Source organism: Pipistrellus kuhlii, unplaced genomic scaffold (genome assembly GCF_014108245.1).
Source record: "Pipistrellus kuhlii isolate mPipKuh1 unplaced genomic scaffold, mPipKuh1.p scaffold_m20_p_21, whole genome shotgun sequence".
NCBI classification, from domain to species: domain Eukaryota; kingdom Metazoa; phylum Chordata; class Mammalia; order Chiroptera; family Vespertilionidae; genus Pipistrellus; species Pipistrellus kuhlii.
The window spans coordinates 6,697,232-6,716,448 of record NW_023425520.1 but is presented as its reverse complement, the minus strand read 5'-3'; the positions used below and the strand labels follow the sequence as shown (position 1 = coordinate 6,716,448).

Below are 19,217 nucleotides of genomic sequence, written 5' to 3'. Positions count from 1 at the left end.
CCCCCCCCCCTTTTTATTTTTGAGAGAGCCCCCTAGTAACTTGGGAGGTGGGTGAGTGGGAGCACAAGCCAGAGACCCGCTTGGGAACCACTTTGCAATCCTCCACCGTGCTGGAGCTGACTTGCCAACGGAAAACATCCAAACTTGCAAATTGCAGAGGGTCAGCAACGTTCCTTCGCAGGCAGGGCCGCTGAAATTCCCCAGGCCTGAAATACAATCGCCCTCAAATCAAATCTAATAGAACGCATGGCTATTCTCTCTTCAAACGTGTTTACTTAAAAAAAAAAATGTAACACATTGCTTTCTTTCCGCAGATTCTTTTTAAAATTTTTCCTCAAGTGCAATCAGAATTGTTTGAAAACAGCAGGAAACCCAAGGGACATGAGGAGGTTCCAGGTAAGGGCCTGCAGATTTTTTTTTTTCCTGTGAAATAAGTCATCCTGCTTTCTCTCTCCCGAGTCTTCTCTCCCTTGCCTTTCTTTTTCATTTTATTACGGTTATGTTTTGGAACACAGGATTCACAGGTTGCTAACAATGAAAAAGGTCACTGAGTGATGTCCCTCATGGGCGGAGAGCAGTGAGGGCTTCTTCCTCTCACAGGGCTCAGGCCTTCTGCCGCCAGTGCCCCGGCCCCGGGGGACGGGCACCAGCCCCTGCTGGAGATTTGATTTTAAGCCCTCGGGCTGCCCTTCGCACACACAGCTGCCCACAGCAGGAGCCGTGTTCTTGATATTCAGCCACCCTGGGATTTCTCAAAGCAGCAGCGCCTCTGTGCTCTCTGCAAAGCAACAGCCTCTTTCTTCCCCGTGCCGCCCGTTAACCATTCCGTGGTCTCTCCCCCGTCCTTTGGAGAGCGGCAGCCCGAACAGCCATGGTCACTTTAAGATCGCAGCATGACAACAAGGCCCACGGGACGGTGGCCCAGCTGCCTGGCAGCGAAATCTGCCACCGGTTTCATCACCCTCGCCACTGATGTACCGGGGCTGCGAGCTAATAAAAACACAGCGCCAGGCAGAGTGTGTCAGGTCGGAGATGAGAGGGAGAGCAGCCCCTCGCTGCCCCCCTCCCCTTCCCTAATCTTTGAAGGACCCTTATTTAATCCACCAAATGGCTTTCCTGCCACTCATGCCCCGTCCAAACGCACGGGGCTCCCTTCCCCACAGGAACATTAAAAACGTGTTAAGTGATAGTGTTCGAGCTGGAGACTTTAAAAAATAATCCTGGCCGAGGCCAGAGAGATGGGGATGATAAGCCTCACGTTTCAGGTGAAGAAAATGAGGTTCTGGGAGTTTAAGGAACTCACCACTAACCACAGGAAGGAGGTGGTGGAGCCAGGAGCGCTCCCCTTTACCCCCTCTTTAACACCCCCCCCCCCCCACGGCTTTTTGAGGTGTACAGCGCCCAAGTGTGTGGCTTTGCGGATGCTTTTTCTGAAGTTCTTAGTGCTTTCTGAGCAAGGGGCTGCATGTATTTATTTCACACTAGACCCCACAGATTATGGTTTAGGAACCGAGTCATGAAGGAGTTAATGGAAGAGAGGGATGCACACACAGGCCAGAGAGAACTACTTGGAAAAAAAAATCCCCCCCCCCCCCCCCCCACCACATCATGGTTATCACTCTTACTGGGACCTGGACAATTTTTGTTAGTTATTTAACACTATTACCAGCCTCTCAAAAAATTAAATTAAATCTCTCCTTTCCCTCCATGTATACTATGAAGACAAATAGAAATACAAGGAGCTGTCTGAGGGATCAGGTAGGAACATCATGCATAGGAAAGTCAGTGGTACACACTGTTATGGAAACTTATTATAATGGAGACATATCATTTCAGTCCAAAATAATGTGTGAAATTCAAAAGAAATCTGAAGTGCATCGATGACCAAAGCTCAGCTTTCACTTCTGGAAGACGCAGAGGCAGGGACAGTAGCTGAAGACACAGAGGCAGGGACAGTAGCTGACACTGTGGATTCTTATACCCGTAAAAAGTTAAAGAGCTCTTACTAGGATGCTGTGTCTTTTTATTTGTCCCCAATTGTAGGATTGTACTCACTGAGCGTGCTGATTATTTCCTCTACTTCCTTAGTCATTTACTGAGTGAGATTTTCAATGTGCTTGAGTTTTAAACAGGGTTACAGTAGGTATTGCTGGTCTTGAAATGAGGAAATATTTTGTCTTATGTGAAAATATTTGACTTTTGCAAAGACAACGGAAGTGATCGTTATAAAAAGTTTGCGGATTCTACGATTGTCTTATTTCTGGGGTAGAATTAAAGGCAATTGGGTTTGTGGGTTTGTTTGTTTTTTGTAGTTTTTAATGAGGTAAAATTCACATAACGTATCAATCACCATTTTAACTATTTTAAAGAGTGCAGTTCAGTGGCTTTTCGTGCATCCACTGAATGTTGTGCAACCACCACCACTATCTATTCGAGCCCATTCCCATCATTCAAAAAAGAAGCCTCATACCTCCCGATTCCCCTTCTTCCCCACCCACTGGCAACCTCTGACCTACTTTCTGTCTCCCCGGGTCAGTCTGTTGTGGACTTTTCTTATAAATGGAATCATGCAATATGCGGATTTCCACGTCTGGTTTCTTTCGAGGTTCATCCTCCTTGTTCAGCACTTTATTCTTTTTTTTTTTTTTATAGAGGAGTAATATTTCTATTATAAGAATAACCCACATTTTGTTTAACTTTACATCGGTTGGTGGGCACTTGGGGTGTTTCTACTTTTTGGCTTTTATAAATAATGCTACTATAAATACGTGTGTGCAAGTTTCTTTTGTGAACAAGGAAACCAGTTTTCAGTTCTCCTGAGTAAAGAGCCATGTGTAAAATTTCATATGGTGACTCTGTCTTTAACTTTCTGAACAATTGCCAAACCTGTGTCCACATGGCACCACCATTTTATATCTCCATCAGTAATGTGTGAAGGTTCCATTTTCTCCATATCTTTACCAACACTTGTTATTTTCTGTTGGTTTGCTTTTAATTCTAGCCACCCTCTGAGTGTGAAGTGGTATCTCGTTGTTATTTTGATCTTCTTTTTCTAACGACTAATGATTTTGACCATTTTTTTTTCCATGTCCTTATTGATTATATATGAATCTTCTTTGGAGAAATGTTCATTCAAATCCTTTGCCCACTTGTAAATGGGGTTATTTATCTTTTTATTGTTGAGTTGTTAGAGTTCTTTGTATATTAGGGTTACTGGGTCCTTATCGGATAAGTGAATGATTTGTAAATATTTTTTCTCATTCCATCATTGTCTTTTCACTTTCTGCAAAGTGTCCTTTCATGCAGAAAAGAATTGGCAAATTTTATGCTGCAGTCAGATTCTATTAAGCGTATAACCTTCAATGAAAGCTCTTTTACGTGGAGAAGGCTATTAAGGAGACAGGCTTGACTATGTGTTGTAATGGTCAAGTGAGAAATTTGGACCAATTTCAAAATATGAAACAAAACCAGAGGTAGTATGTAATCATGATGGTGCGTAGAATGATCTAAAGAGAGGGTAATTTGAGAATTCCTGGAATAGATTCTCATTCAGAAAGAAAAGGTAATAAATTTTAAACCATGTAGACAATTAGTTCAATCCTCCACTTTTGTTATAGGAGCAAACATACTTTTAATGTGAACTACACTTTTATGGAAATTTGATCCGAACAGAACAGAACTTATTTTCCAGCCTGAACCAAGCCTCTCTTTAATTCAGTTCGAGTCCTAAGTATCATGGGCACATATAAAATATTTATTGAAGCACAGTGGACTTTAACCCTTTAGTGACTCAGACCCCTAAGAGAAATTGGTAAAAGCTATAGTTTCTATTCTCACAAAAAGCTACATTTTAACACATTTTTGCATAAAATGCCAGGGATTCCCAGAATTCTTGAAACATCTTTTAGGGCTCCACAGAGCCCTGACCTGAAGAGATGAAACTCATCAACACCCAGTGCTCATCCTCCATGCAATGTAACCGTTACCATGGGGCCTGACGCTGAAGGCCTTTCCTGATGACCTTCCCACTCTCTTAGCTTTAAATGCCATTGGATCCCCGTTGACTCCTGGATCCATTCCTCAGATGTCACCCTTTCTTAGAGCCCCAGTTACACAGCTCTGCCTCCCTCCTGGGCATCTTCACTTGGATGACAGATGAGGACCTGTTCGTAGCTTACTCCCTGATCCACGCCCTCCTCCTTTTTTTGTTAAAGTATCACTTCCTCCTAAATATCTGTTAAACCCATCTCTCCCAAAAAGCTGCAAAAGGCCTCTCTACTCCTTCCTTGTCTAAACCACCTTCAATACAGCTGCTAAAATTGTCTTTTCAAGCATGTCACTCTGCTCACTGTGTGCTATGAATACCTACTGTCCATAGACAAAAGCTTAGATTTACAAAGGCATGGCGAATAAGCATCTTTATAGCAGGCATGCAGCTTGCCTGATGTTTCCATGTGCCCACTACTCAACAGGCATGCCTCATTGATTTCCACTACATGGAATATTGCTTGGAACCTTTCCACATGCTTTCCCCTCTGCCTGAGAACCCTTCACCCCTCTTCAGTTTGCGATTTCTACTCATGCCTCAAGACTACACCTTTGTCACCACCTTTTTGAGGCCTTTTCTGACTCTTCCTGTCAGGTGATGTTGATTCCTTCTCCTGGGCCAACATACTATTCTTCACAAGCTCCTCCAACACAATTGCTCACATTGCCTTACAGTCACTGTTTGCCTAACAGACTGTGTGCTGCTTGAGGGCAGTTAGTATGTTTTATTTATTTTTTTGTATTGCTTCCCAGTGCCTAGCATGGTGCCAGCCACTTTGTAGGGCTCAATAAATTGTTATTGAATGAATTTTTAAGAGAGAAATTTTTTAAAATGGAAGGGGAAAAAAGAAAAGGTTTCCAGGGCCCCCAAAGAACCTTAATCCATGGGCCACGCATGCAGAAAATCACCTCTGCCCTCCCTGGAATGGAACAATTCCGTGAAGCGCCCAGATTAACAGCTCAGTGAAGGAAAGGATGAGAAATGCACGTCTAGTTTAAGCTGACAGGCCTGTGAAGACATAATGAACCCCAGTCTTTATTCCTCTGCATCGTGAGTGGAGAGCAGGCAGTTGGAAAATCCAGAAGAAAATCAAGCCAAGAATAGGGGGAATCAGGCTTGTTGTCATTTCCCACATTCACATTCGAAGACACGGTAGAAGTTGACAACAATCAGGGCTATTGTTGCCAAGTCACTCTCACAGATAGGCTGCCTGGGCCGGCTCCAAGTCCCAGTGAAAACATAGATGCACTTACTCATGTATTCATCCACCCAACCGCTATTCCTGAGGAAATTCTGTGTGCCAGGCACTATCCTAGGTGCTGGCTAGCAAGACAGATAACATTCTCCTCCCTGGAGAGACTTACATCTCGTGGGCAGATAAGGAAAATAAGATAAGCGACGTACATAGCTTAGCTGTGCTGCTCTGGGGTCTTCAAGTGACCAGCCTGGAAGCACAGGGGCCTATCACAGTGTCTTGAGTTGCCTTTTGGAACTCAGTGGTATGGCCAAGTAAGGGTGAGGTGGGAGCTTAATAACAGCAGCCACTATAATAATAGCCCGCATTGGATGTTCTTTCTGGTAGTTTTCAAGGTTTTCCACATCACTGGCTGTCACAGGACACCCATGTCAACAGATCATTTCCTTGAGATTGGGACGCTTAGGGCCAGGGTGCAAATTTTTCCCCTCCTGCCTCAGAAGGATTCTATTTTATTATTTATTTATTTATTTATTTATTAATATATTGTATTGATTTTTTACAGAGAGGAGGGAGAGGGATAGAGAGTTAGAAACATCGATGAGAGAGAAACATCGATCAGCTGCCTCCTACACACTCCCTACTGGGAATGTGCCCGAAACCAAGGTACATGCTCTTGACTGGAATCGAACCTGGGACCCTTGAGTCTGCAGGCTGCTGCTCTATCCACTGAGCCAAACTGGTGAGAGCAAAAAGGATTCTATTTTAAACAGACATGACCACTGTCCAGGGCTGGAGTGTTTCCATCAATGGGCAGCATCAACTTGTACATTAGTTGTTCTGGAGTTGGTAGCAGATGCCAACCCTGGAATCATTTAAAAATATATGTTTTTATTCAGTTTTAGAGAGAGAGAGAGAAAAGGAGAGGCATAGAGTGATAGAAACATTGATGAAAGAGAAACATCATTGATCAGCCACCTCCTGCACGCCCTATACTGGGAATTGAGCCCACAACCAGGCATGTGCCCTGACCAAGAATTGACCCAGGGTCCTCTTGGTTCATGGGTCAATGCCTAACCACTGAGAAACACAGGCCTGGTACCCTGGAATCATTGGAAAGGAACAAACTTACAGCTTTCTTATAATTCGGATAGGGTTTTTACTGCCATTTGCTGAACTTTGCTGAGTGACTCTTGGGTATCTCAAGTTTCCCTCCTAAATTGCTCCCTTTTTAGATTGGGCCCACCAAAATAATCATATTTAATGCAGTTAAACTAGGGAGTGCACTGAGGTAAATATACAGGTCTTCGCATCCTTTTCCTCAAGAGGTATGAAGAGGTAATGCATTCCTAGTGAAAGCAAAGTCATTTCAGGGGCCAGATCGGGAGCGCCATCGATGCTGAGTGGATTCCTGTTTGTTCGTATGGGTTTGCACACAATGCCATGATGGGCCTCCTTGCAGGGCATCTTGAGGGGGACTGGAAAGGCGTGAGGAAAAGGATCAGTGCTTCGTTACACCCAGCAGGTTTGTCAGAACTCTGAGGAAGAGAGAAGAAACACACAGTAGTGGGGAGAAGGGAGGGGAAGACACGAAGATCTCCTTCCTCAAAGACTGACATCCTTGGGACAGTCAGATAGTGTGAGAAGCCTCGAGCCTGTTAGTGCAATCTGCTGGATTCAACAACTACACAGAACAATGGGGAAATGAATTAGATGACAAATACACCTCCTATACACAGCCAGCCGCTGGCCATTAGTCTGTTTGACTAAATGAAGCGAGAGAGCAAAGGGCAGGGCTACTCATGTCTTGGAACAGGGCCAAGATCCATCCAGCAAACCCTTACGATTTTTTTTTTGAAACCCCCAGCTCTTATATAAAACGTTTTAATGGCACCACCATCTATTTTCCTTAAATAAAAAACGTTGAATATTTCTCTCACACTCGTCGAAGAGGGAAACCAGAGTTTAAATTAAGTCCAAATGGTAAAAATTTAATGTAGCGCCAGCTGCCTGCAGGTTTCTTCAGTTCAGATCTCGCAGTTCAAGAGCTGCCCCAGCTGCTCTGTGATCTCATCCCCCATTTGAAGGCTGCTGTGCTACTGAGCAGCGGTTCAAAGCATGTAATGAAAAGCACTTGTCCGTGGCCTCTCCGATCAACAGGTGAATCCATTATCTGATGGTAAAACAAACCAGATAGTCCCATTGAAGACATAATTATCTATTTTGAGTCAGGGGGAAAAAAACACAAAACCCTCTGAGGGTCTGAGAGGTTTTATGTAGTCTAAGAGTGTAAGCTTGGGGAAGGCTCTCTGTAGACGGCTTCGAGCTTTTCTATCCGATGGTATCACCGCCTACCACCCTCCCTCTGCTTTTGGTCTCTCAAATAGGGACAAGAGTCAGGGTGATAAGAATTTTGACCAATTCACTTAGGAAATGTGTTTATAGTTATTTGTGAGAGAAAAGGAAAACAAGTTGATGCAGGTAGTTGCCTGTGTAATTTTGAGGAGAGGATGTGTGAGAGTTCAATGAGGTCAGGAAACTCCAATTGAGACACTAAAAGCTGAGCACACCCAAGAACAATCAGGTGCAGTCCTGGCTGGTTGGCTCAGCAGATAGAGCATCAGTCAGCAGACTAAAGGGTCTCAGGTTCCATTCCAGTCAAGAGCATGTACCTTGGTTGCAGGCTCGAACCTGGTCCTGGTCTGAGTGCATGCAGGAGGCAACCAATCAATGTGTTTCTCTCACATTGATATTTCTCTCTGTGTCTCTTCCTCTCCCTTCCATTCGCTTAAAAAAAAAAATCAATGGAAGAATGTCCTTGGGTGAGGATTAACACACACACAGAAAGGAACAATCAGATGCAGAACTTCCTGGAAAGTAAAGCTCTTTTAGTTTCACAAGAGGCATAGATTCTTAAGCAGCTTATGGGGCAGACTAGTACATGGTCCTGATTTTTGAAGGATGACAGGTGATTCATGGGATCCCTGGGAGCAGAGTTTGGTGGAAGAGAAGGGACCATCCAAATCAAGATGGCATCAAGTATGTTAAGACTCCCCTGGGGCTCTCAAAATGTTTGCTAGTAAAATACTGCCCTTGACCATAGCTCTCCTACTTGGCATCCATTTTAGATGGGAAAAACAATGATGTCAAGGAAGCAGCATGAGGCCAGCTGGAAGTAACAAGTGTCCATGACCTTTGAGATGACGGGAAATTTAGTTGTAAACAGGCTGATGATCTTTGAGCTCCCTGATGACAGGAAAGTCTGATTTTTTTTTTTAAATTGCCATTTGATTTCTATACATATTCAACTAACTTTTTAAAGACAAGTTCTAAAAGATATCCCATTCCTAAGCCAAGTTTGCCAAAAATATGCCAATGGAAATGCTGTTGGCATACGACTCTACTTATGCTACTTAGAATTCATTTTTAAGTTCCCAAATAACCATTTCAGTAACCTCAAGTTGCATAGCAAAAGTTTCTCAACTCTTCAAGGCCTATCTCAAATCTCATTTCCTTGCTGGAAATGTTTGTTAGTGCCTTCAGCTCAGGTTCATTTTTCTCACCTTAGGACTCCTAGAGCATACAATTGGCCACACAATTGAGTCCTCAATTATGTATTACCGAGAGTAATATTTTCTGATTAAGTGTAGTGTTTGTTATGCTTCATCAACTACATGGCAGCTCCTTGAGGTCATGACAGTGTTTTCTGGAAGCCTCCCTGGCATGTAGCACAGGGCCTGGGAGTGTCAAATAAAACCTTTGACTGATTAAAACACAGCACTGCCTGGTTACTTGAGAGAGGATCTTCTCAGGAGTTATGTCATTCATGCCACAGTCCCCCTCCCTCGGTGTGAGCAACCCCAGAATGCCCTGCATCTGTCTCCGCAGCAATCAACCTTGTGTTCTCTCACTTGGTACTTGATACTTAACTGAACAGAAAATTCAGCCTTAGGGGTTATGAAACAACAGCGATGTGCTAAGAATTCTGGGAATTCCTGAAACAAAAGATGACAAAATCCCCACTTGTGGTGTTGGAGTTTAGAGGTAATTCTGGAGACTCTGGCGTCCAGTAACAAAGGAGAATCTGGGCTGTAAAAAAAAAATCTGGTTTGAAACTATGATGTGTGCCAAGAATAAGGTGGTAAGGAGAAACACAATTTGCAGTAGCCAAGTTGTTTGTTGTTAGCCTGGACTGAATTAGTGTAGGCTTAGGCAGATTGCTTCATCAGATTCCCCCATGTCGATGTGAGAATTAGCCAGTGTATAAAAACACCAACGGCGTATTTCTTCTCATGATACGGACTCCAATCATGGTTGCCCCCCTACAACCAGAAGTCTGTCTTGATTTTCTCTGTCCTTTTAATGGTCTCTATGTCTCTTTCCTCCTTCCACAGGTGGAAAATAAAATCCCACATACTAGTTATGCTTTGGGAAAGCTGAAATAACATATATGGCAACTGAACAGTTATAAGGGAAATGCACATCATGAATTTAATTCCATTTCCAGATGTAAAATGTCATAAAGAATTTTTTTCCATACTTGGCTAAGTAACAGGAATTTTCAAGACCATTTTCTTTAGCTCGGTGAACATGTGTTTGTAAGTAGGTATCAGTACTCCACGGTGAGTGTGTTATAAATGCTATGCATTGTAGCTGTACCGAGATTAAACGGCAAAGGCCACATTCCGCTAGGAGGTGCATGACCCTCGTTGAAATGGAGGGGAAATGTGTCTAATTGTAGAATTTGGTGTGATTTTTCAAAGCAAGCACTCTGGTCCACACGGGGAGGTTTCTAACCAAGGTAATTATTCTCCAGCAATGATAGACTCTGGGATTCTCATCTGTTTAAAAAAAGCGGCCAATTTAGTCATTCCACACCACCTTCATTTTGATTTATCTTTTTCTGTTACTCTCCTGTGTGAGACTTAGGCTCTTTGTAGGAACAACTGGGTATGAGCTGAGAAAAGCTGGCTGGGAGGAGGATCCAAGCTGGTCATTCCTCTGACTTATGTCCTTTATCTGAATTAGAGAGCTTTGAGAAAGATCAAAATTAAAAAACCCAAAAGTGTGATGTCCCAAAAAAAGCCAAAGATCACACTTTGGATTAATTTTATATAAAAATTAACCCAAAGGTGAGAATAAGTCATTTTGGTAAAAGTACCCTGCCACATGCTGATATTAAGAAACAGTTCCTCTATTGGAAAATTAGTTGTATGGGGAGATTAGCCGATGTGCCCACCTAAAGGACAACTCCCACTGAGGCCTTTTACAGGCAAGAAAAAGCTCCTTACAACTCAGCTTCCGCCTTGTATAAATTATTAGAGGGAGGGATATGGGAGTGCTTTGGGGCAATGAGAAGAAAAAATGTAATTTAAGAAAGCCAATCAGTTGTCTTGAGTACCTGCAGCCAATTGCTCACACAATCAATCGTAGATTTTGTTCTTAAGACTTCCTGCTGTTTTTCAAAGGGAGATACAAATTTTTTATGTTTCTATTTCTATATAACCAGCTAAAACTGCCATTTAATTTCATAATTCCAAACAGAACCTACACTGTCACTCTCAAGCCAGTCTGTGTATTGCACTGGCCTCACCAAAAATTAGAGAATTCATTAAGCAAAATAAGGAATTGCAAAAAGTGAAAAACTCAATTCCAATTGATCCCTATATCTCTTTCTTGGAGCCTTGGCTTAGAGCTAGTTACCACATCAGAAATAATATTTGCATGAATATAATTGGTTGTTACTTTTGTGTTGGATTGCAACGTATCGGTTGAAGAGAGCTATAAAATACAGTGGCATCGTTTTCAGCTCCGCAGGCCTCCCTATAGGAGCTTTGAGCTGAAATACAGACACACCAACTACGAGAAACAAATGAAAGCTGTCACCAGTGTCAGTAGCAAAAACTGGGGGTCCATCCACACAAATTATGGACATCTGTATTCCTAATTGGCATCATTTCAGGCTGTGCCAGCAGAATGGTGGTGCCAAGAGAGTCTGACAGCTTCAGAAAATACTAGGTATCAGGTTTAGGTGATAGGAGACACTGATGAGGCATAGAAAAGTTCCTTTGTTTGGAATACTCTCCATATGGTTGTTATAATACTGGTGATTATTAGTTTCAGGTACCTCCAAATGGCACCCCTTGTCAATACTAAATTTGCTGGCTACTTCTTAAAACAGATCAGCTTATGATCCTAGGAGAACAAGTGGTATTGATGGTTATATGATCAGGGGATGGTTGGCAAAGATGCCTACAAATAGTTAACAAGGTAATGGTAAGAAATGTTGACCTTGATTTGTTTAGCTAAGATGTAAAGATTTTTGAAGGTCAAAGGTGTCCTTGTGTAGTGTTTTGGAGTCTAACTGTGTCTGACCCTCTAACATTAAGCTGCTGTGGCCTGCAGTTTTCAAGAGTGAAGCAAACCAGGGGAAAAGAGAGAAGGGGGAGAGAACAGGAAATGGAGTGAGGTGTTTCAGGAAGTTGTCAGGGGTTGACTGATTGATTCCAGATGGAAAAGGTCAGCCTTCGTGACCCAGGAAATACTCACTAGGGAAAGAAGTTGGCTTGTGGAAGGGGAAGGCCTGGGAGTGAGCCGAGGCTGGAATGCACTTTCCACTTCCTTTAGTCTTCAAACATTCAGAAACTTTAACTTCTCCAAAGAGAATAATATCAGTGTTGTCATCATTCATCAGAAAACAGTGAAGGAAGTTAAATTTGGAGCTTTGAATGTACCAAATGTATCTTCACCTCCATAATGTCCTTCATTCTTCCAGAAGTGAAGTGCATGAATGTAAAAGTCCATGTTTGTGTGTAGCTCCATGTACAAGAACAACAACCAAACTTGCCTGGTTTCATGTAGTGGATTTTGTGAATTAAATCCTTTCCACTTTGCAAATTTGGTTTAATTGGCAAGCTCATCTAGATACTTGAGAATCTAAAATATTTGGAATATTAAAAAAAAGGGGAACTCGTTATATATATATATATATATGTATATATATATATACACGCACACATTTGGACATAATTTAAAATCTTGTAATAAATTTTGCAGACACTGAAATAATTCAGGTTAATTCCCTTGCTGTCATGAGAGGCCAGCGCTAGCCAGCAAGAGATTAAAATTTATTTCCATTGTTAATAGAAAATAATGAAGTGCATCTGAACCATCAGGGTATGTCATTTGGGAAATGTTCACTTTGGAACGGACTCTCACTCCACCCAAATGGACAATGATGAAATCAGCTGGCTGGAGAAAACCCCATATTTTGCGGCAGGAGTGCATGAGGAGCGCTAAAGCACAGTATGACAAGAAGCTTGTGGAATGAATTAAAGTGGTCTCAAAGAGAATGATCTTTACATCCACGTAGGCCCCAGGCAGGCGGGTTCCCCTCAGTGTGCTGAGTACAGCTCATTGGCAATTAAAGCCTGAAGCACCCTCTCATTCTCACACCCCCCTGCCCCCCCCGCCACCCCCAAGAGATGACAGCTATGTCTTTGAAAATTCATTCACACACACAGTTTACCAAAGCGGTCTGATTCCTCTTTTTTCTCCGCTTTCTTCTATTATTTTCAGGGGGTAAGCATATACAGAGGTAAATGCTTTCAACTTCAAGTTCCTCTTAACCCCATGGCCAGGAGACAGCCTCTCTCTTCCTTTGACTAGGATGCCATCTGAGATGCTTTTCTGAGATGGCCCTGACAATCACTTACCCAGAGTGATGGATGTCTCCCTCTTATGGTGGCACTACATGATAGGAACTTTCTGGAAGGACTTTCTCCAGACTTTTAACATGTTAACATGAACACAATTGAAAACAGACCCAGAGCTAGACAGACTGTATCCCTCAATTGTGAGCAATTACATTGATAATAATTTTCTGAATGGCAACTGGAGAAATATTATGCTGTGTTTTGTACTAGTCAGATCATTGGTTATAATCCTAGAATCTGGCATGACAATACCCTAGATGTAGCAGGAGTTCAATGAATACCTTTGGGTTGGATGATTAAAGCTTATTCACATCCAAGTATGATTTCCTTGTGATACAGTTATACCTATGGTACCAGGCTATGTGACATATTCCGTGGACTCATGGTTTTAGGCATTTTCCCAAGCCTCCATTTTATTAAAGTATACATTAAAAGATTTAAGTGTACCATCTATAACTCTGCAAGGTAAAAAAAAAAAAAAAAAACAAAAAAAAAAAACAAAAAAAAAAAAAACAAACCAGAAGAGTATTGCCTCAGGAAGTAGGATTGACTAAATAACTTAGTGTAATGAAAATATTGAAAATCGTGATATAGTAAGGCTTACCTGCACGTATCCATTTGTCAAAATCGTGCAGCTAAGATTTGTGCATTTCAATGCATGCAAATTTCATCTATAAATGTAACTTCATTATATTATTCTGTTTATTTTGTTTACTTGAAATTATTCATAGTAAAAAATTTTAAAATGACATTTAATGAATCTTATTTCATATGAGGAGCTAAAGCAGGATCAAGGTTTATCTCCCCTTCACCTAATAAGTAAGGAAGGGGTGGCAGAAAAAATTAAAGAAGAATATAAAAAACTTTAAGTTGGGAGTAGACAGGAAAAGTCATTTTCAAGTACAGCTCCTCATTATGTACTATTCATTGCCTTTCCTTGAAAAGTCTATACGTATACATGTATGCCCTAGCCATGTGGCTCAGTTGGCAGCATTGTCCTATATACCAAAAGGGTTGCAGGTTCAATTCCCACTCAGAGCACTTACCTGCGTTGAGGTTTGATCCCTGGTTGGAGTGGGTATGGGAGACAATTAATTGGTGTTATTCTCATCTCACTCTTTCTCCCTCTTCCTCTCTCTCTAAAAAGCAATAAAAATGTATCCTCGGGTGAGGATTAAAAAAGTGTATACATATGCATGAATACATATGTCACAAGTTCTTTTCTTAAAAAAATTTCCATGCATATCTGACAAGTAGACTCCTATCTAGGATAGTTCATCTTTCTGGATCAAGTACGTTGGTGGTGGGTACATTCGAGTCCACTCTAATCTCTCCACTTTCCCTGCTACTCTGGCCTTGGCTGATCTCTGCCTCTTTGAACTTCTTGCACACTCCTCATCTGCAGCTCACATATAGAATTCAATGGAATCTCATCTCTTGTGCTACTTGCTTTATGTTAGCCGTGTATCTCCCTCTTGAACATAAGGTCATTGAGGGCAGGAGTCAAGCCTGGTAACTTTTGGTCTCTAGCCCCTGTGTTCCTCTTTCTAGAGCACATGTGTCAAACACAAGGCCCTCGGGCCAAATCCGTCCCGCCAGGCCTCGCAATGTGGCCCACACCGTGCTGTCATCACTGCACTCCGCTGCGTTTCCATCACAATGACAGTTTATGACTGTTCAGTAAACCATTCGGCTCGCGATTTAGGCTGGATTTTAGATTTTGGTCCCTTCTCTGATTGAGTTCGACACCCCTATTCTAGAGTCTCCCCCTGAGCATAGACCATGGGTGAGCGAGGCTCAGTGAGTAATGTTGTCTGTCCTGTTAACTAATCAAACAAGGCAGAGGTGAGGCAATTAGGAGGGGAACTCATCAAGGCCCCACACTAAAAGCTTTACATGTATTTATCCTTATTTTGTCTCATTCAGCCCTTGAGAGATAGGCATTGTTTATGTTTTACAGATAAGAAAAATGGACATTCGTAAAGGTTGGTGATTTGTCCAAGGTTACAAGTTAGTAAGCGACAGGCTTGAGATTTGAGTTCATTTCATCTGATGGCAAATCCATACTCTTTCATTCTTCCATGCCCAACTCTTCCCTTTCTTCTGGTTAGATATTGAATGTCCTGTGTTCTCAACACTGAATTCCAGCAATCTGATCTTCTCGCCTTAAGCCTGAGCATCTCTGTCACTGCTCTCTAGTGGGCAGGGACACCACAAACAAGTCATCATCAGCATCTCCATGCCAGCCTTATGCTAGCACCTGTCAGAGGTGCAAGGACCCATTCCTGAGCTGGGAGAAACGACCTCCCAGCTAGTGCTCAGATCTTAGCCTCCTGATCACACACAGTCCACCCCTTGTTGCGATGGTCAGCTGGAAATGAGTGTCCAGGTCCTTTGATAGAGAACTACATTTCTAGAAGCAGCAGGCATATGTCCAATTTCCCCCATTTCATCATCTGGGCATAGTCTGAACACAAATACGTGATAGCACATGAGCGAAGAGCAGTCTCTTTTTCCATGAAGCTGTTCCCAAAATTATAAGAGGAGGTGAAATCTCAAGAGGATGGCCCTGTCCCCAAGTTCTGTTCCATTCCTTGTCAGCTATATGGAAATCTGGCAAACAGAATTCTGGTACATTTATTACTTTATAAGAAACTAAGTCCACTCTCTCTTTTTTCTTCTTCTTTTTTTTACTTTAAATATGCAGGTTGTGTTATCAACAACAGTGAATGTAGATGGACATGTGTTGGCTGTTTCTGATAACATGTTTGTTCATAACAACTCTAAGCATGGGCGGAGAGCAAGAAGACTGGACCCTTCGGAAGGTAGGGCTGTCTGCGGGCAGGGCAAGAATGGCAGACAAAAGAAGTTCTTCACAATTGCCTTGTTTGAATTTGAAATGTATGCTTCTAAGTTAGGAGTGGAGAAAGTACACACAACCATGTGGGTTTTAAAGTGAAGTTGTAAACACTGACTCCTGCCTACTCTGTTGTAGCCCCACATCATCTCCCCGTGATGTTTAAGCCTCCATGCCTCAGTCTGTTCCATTCAGTCCTATGTTTTTCTTTTTGCTAGGCAGGTATTTCGGGCAAATGTAGGCCTATGACATCTTAGTTAAACAGGAACATTAGAGTGCCAGACATGTATGAATAAGTGTCAGATGTGCCCTTAAACAGATTGTGGGCAAAACAAAACAATGTGCAGAATGAAACTGACACTAATTGATTTTTGTTTGCTTGGACTAGAAGAAATCATGGTCTGCTCTGGGTAGTTTTCCAAGTGCATTAAAGTAATTAGAAATACAGGTAACTGTTAAACTTCAACTTGTCTGAAAAATTAAAGCACATTGAGGAAGATAACTGACAAACCTAAGTAAAGGCCATCTGAGTTCTTCTCTTTCCTTCCCCACTCCCCACTCCCTGGAGTAGGAGGTCATGGACTACATGAATAGTGAAATTAGGGGCTATTTTAGTGTGATGCTTGGCTGTATACTGCCCACCAGCCCTCCACCCCAACTCGGCCTTTAAAAATGTGTCTTGTATCATTTAAAATAGGAATTAATGAGCTGAAAGAAAATGATTGAATCAGTAAAGAATCTGGAGTGGTGTTAATTCTCCCACAGCGGGCACTGAAGGGGAGAAGAAAATCCCAGGGTTCAGAACTAGGAACCCATCCAGTTTCTTTTGACTGATTGGATGTGATTGACTGGCTGTTCAAAGAGGGCTCATGTTTTTGGAATCCTGCCAAAGTTCTCTCCCACCTTTGACCCTGTCAGCTTTGGAAATGGAGTGATGGATTGACTTTAGTTATGGCCTGAAAACCATATTGGGTTCCTGTTGGGATCTAAGGTCCAGAGGCCTCAAACATATGGACGAAGGGGGGAAATCCATCCTACAAAGTTAGGAAAGTGATTAGAAATTGTCTCTTGATAGAGCAGAATAAGCCTGCACTCTGACAGATTTTGCTTTCTCTTTCTCTGGCACATTAGCAGGCCTTGTAAATCTTAACATCTTAGTGCACAGGAGGTGGAGAGAGAAAAGGGATTTACACATTTCCAGTGTGGTCAACTTATAAAAATATGGGGGGAAAGAACAAGTTCTCAAAACACCCTTTGCACAATTAGCTAAGTGTTCCATGTTTTCATACATAGTGGTCAACTCATTAGGCTTTAATGACCTGGTGAAAACCAACAACCAATTAAGGAATGATGGCAAGTCAGCAAAGCTCAACTTGAACTTCTTGGAATGATCAACAGCCTTTAAGAGCAGTCAGTTTCCTAAACTCCAAACTTCAACCACCAAAGGGCAGACCTGACTTTTCTTTTCTGTCTTTTTAGCTACCCCCTGCATCAAAGCCATTAGCCCAAGTGAAGGCTGGACCACAGGAGGAGCCATGGTTATCATCATTGGGGACAACTTCTTTGATGGCCTCCAAGTGGTGTTTGGGACCATGCTTGTATGGAGCGAGGTAGGCAGGGGCAACTTGCTCTCCTGGTTTTCTTTGGCCCAAAGATTGTTTTGCTCTGGGTTTGTAACTAATAATTTCTGTAGTATCAGCAGCATAAATGCACATTATTAAGTACCAAAGATTAGCCACATAAACCACCAACATTCATTGCAATATTATTTATAATTGTGAAAAAATAAGAATAGCCTAGATATTGAGTAAATAAATGATAGAATATCATTCCACCATTAAAAATTGTGGGTTTTTTTTGTTTTGTTTTGTTTTTTTCCCCTAGCCAGTTTGGCTCAGTGGATAGAGAATTGGCCTATGGACTGAAAGGTCCTAGATTTGATTCTGGTCAAGGGCACATGCCTGGGTTGCCGGCTCAATCCTCTGTAGGGGGCATGCAAGAGGCAGCCAATCAATGATTCTCTATCATCATTGATGTTTCTATCTCTCTATCTCTCTCTCCCTTCCTTTCCAAAATCAATAAAAAAAAATTTTTTTTAAGTTGTGTTTTGAAAAAATTGTAATGACTAGGAGAAGAGTGCATGTTTATGCTGTAATGCTAAGTGGAATAAAAAATCAGGACAACAGTGTCTGAGGATGTAAAGTCTAATTACATAACATACATTCGTAGAAAAGTGCTGGAAACACATTGAAGATTAATAACAGTTGTCTCAGGTTATGCAATGTTAATATTTTTCCTTACATTTTTTTCTGTAATTTCTAAATTTCCTAAAGGGGATATGTTCTACTTTCACAATGAGAAAACCAACAAGACATGTTACAGGAAGATAACTACTGATGTTAAGTTGGATGTGGAAGTTGCCAAATCAATATGTGAGGTCATAGCAGTGTAGGAATTACAGGGATGGGGGTGGGGTGGGCACAAGAGGTGGGAGGGACTTGAACTGAGCAAGTAGAAAGGAAAGGACCTAGACAGGTTAGGTTGAGGGAAATTCCAGGGTAAGAGAGAAACATGTGAGAGACAGGAACAGGATATTCAGAGTGTTAGGGATGCTGTGACTATGCCAGTTTGCCCTGGTGGGAGTAGTCGTGAGAGATTCTCAGGTTCTCAGTATTGTTGGTAATAACTTCTATAATAGGTGTTTCATTTCCATGCCTGTTCATTCCTCAGCTCATCACTCCTCATGCCATCAGAGTGCAGACTCCTCCTCGGCACATCCCTGGAGTGGTGGAAGTGACTCTGTCTTATAAATCCAAGCAGTTCTGCAAAGGAGCTCCAGGGAGGTTCATTTATACAGGTGAGTGAGAAAATGATTCCAAAGGGTACTGGCACCTGGTTCTCCTTTGGACTCATTCCCAGTGTCTCTACTTTTTCATCATTCTAAACTTACTAGGTCTTTCTGCTTGTGTGGGAAGATTGGACTGGGTAAAAGACATTGAATGGGGAAGAATAGACTTGATTCTAAATTTGTATTATACTTACGCAGTTTCTGTAGAGTCTGGGAGATGATTAGAGCAGCTCATCTCACAGGTACCTCCTTATAAATTTAACTCTGCTGGAACTTTGCTAGGATAGACCTTTATTCAAGCAACCAGACAAAAAATTAGACAATGTTGCTGGGTATAACTAATTTTCTTGAAAAGGATTCAAGAGAGTTGCCCATTGATGCTGTAGAGGGATTCAAATTGTTTTAAATTTTATGAAAGTATAAGTTACCTATTATATATCTCAATATTTGTTGAATATCTATCTTGTACCTACAACCTTTTGTAAGTGGAATAAAAGAGCGCAAGGTAGAGGGACATAGAATACATGGTCCTTACTGTACTGAGAGTTTAGAGG

The 19,217-nt window shown here is 42.0% G+C and overlaps 1 protein-coding gene across 1 annotated transcript in view; it reads left to right on the top strand.

Moving 5' to 3' along the window:
* Nucleotides 1-19,217, top strand: part of EBF2 (EBF transcription factor 2) — a 202,513-nt gene that overhangs the window by 140,959 nt on the left and 42,337 nt on the right. Inside the window, exons 7-10 of the mRNA XM_036450395.2 lie at nucleotides 315-396; nucleotides 15,666-15,783; nucleotides 17,295-17,425; nucleotides 18,546-18,672. Of these exons, the coding sequence (XP_036306288.1) occupies nucleotides 315-396; nucleotides 15,666-15,783; nucleotides 17,295-17,425; nucleotides 18,546-18,672 (458 nt within the window). The remainder of the gene's footprint in view (nucleotides 1-314; nucleotides 397-15,665; nucleotides 15,784-17,294; nucleotides 17,426-18,545; nucleotides 18,673-19,217) is intronic.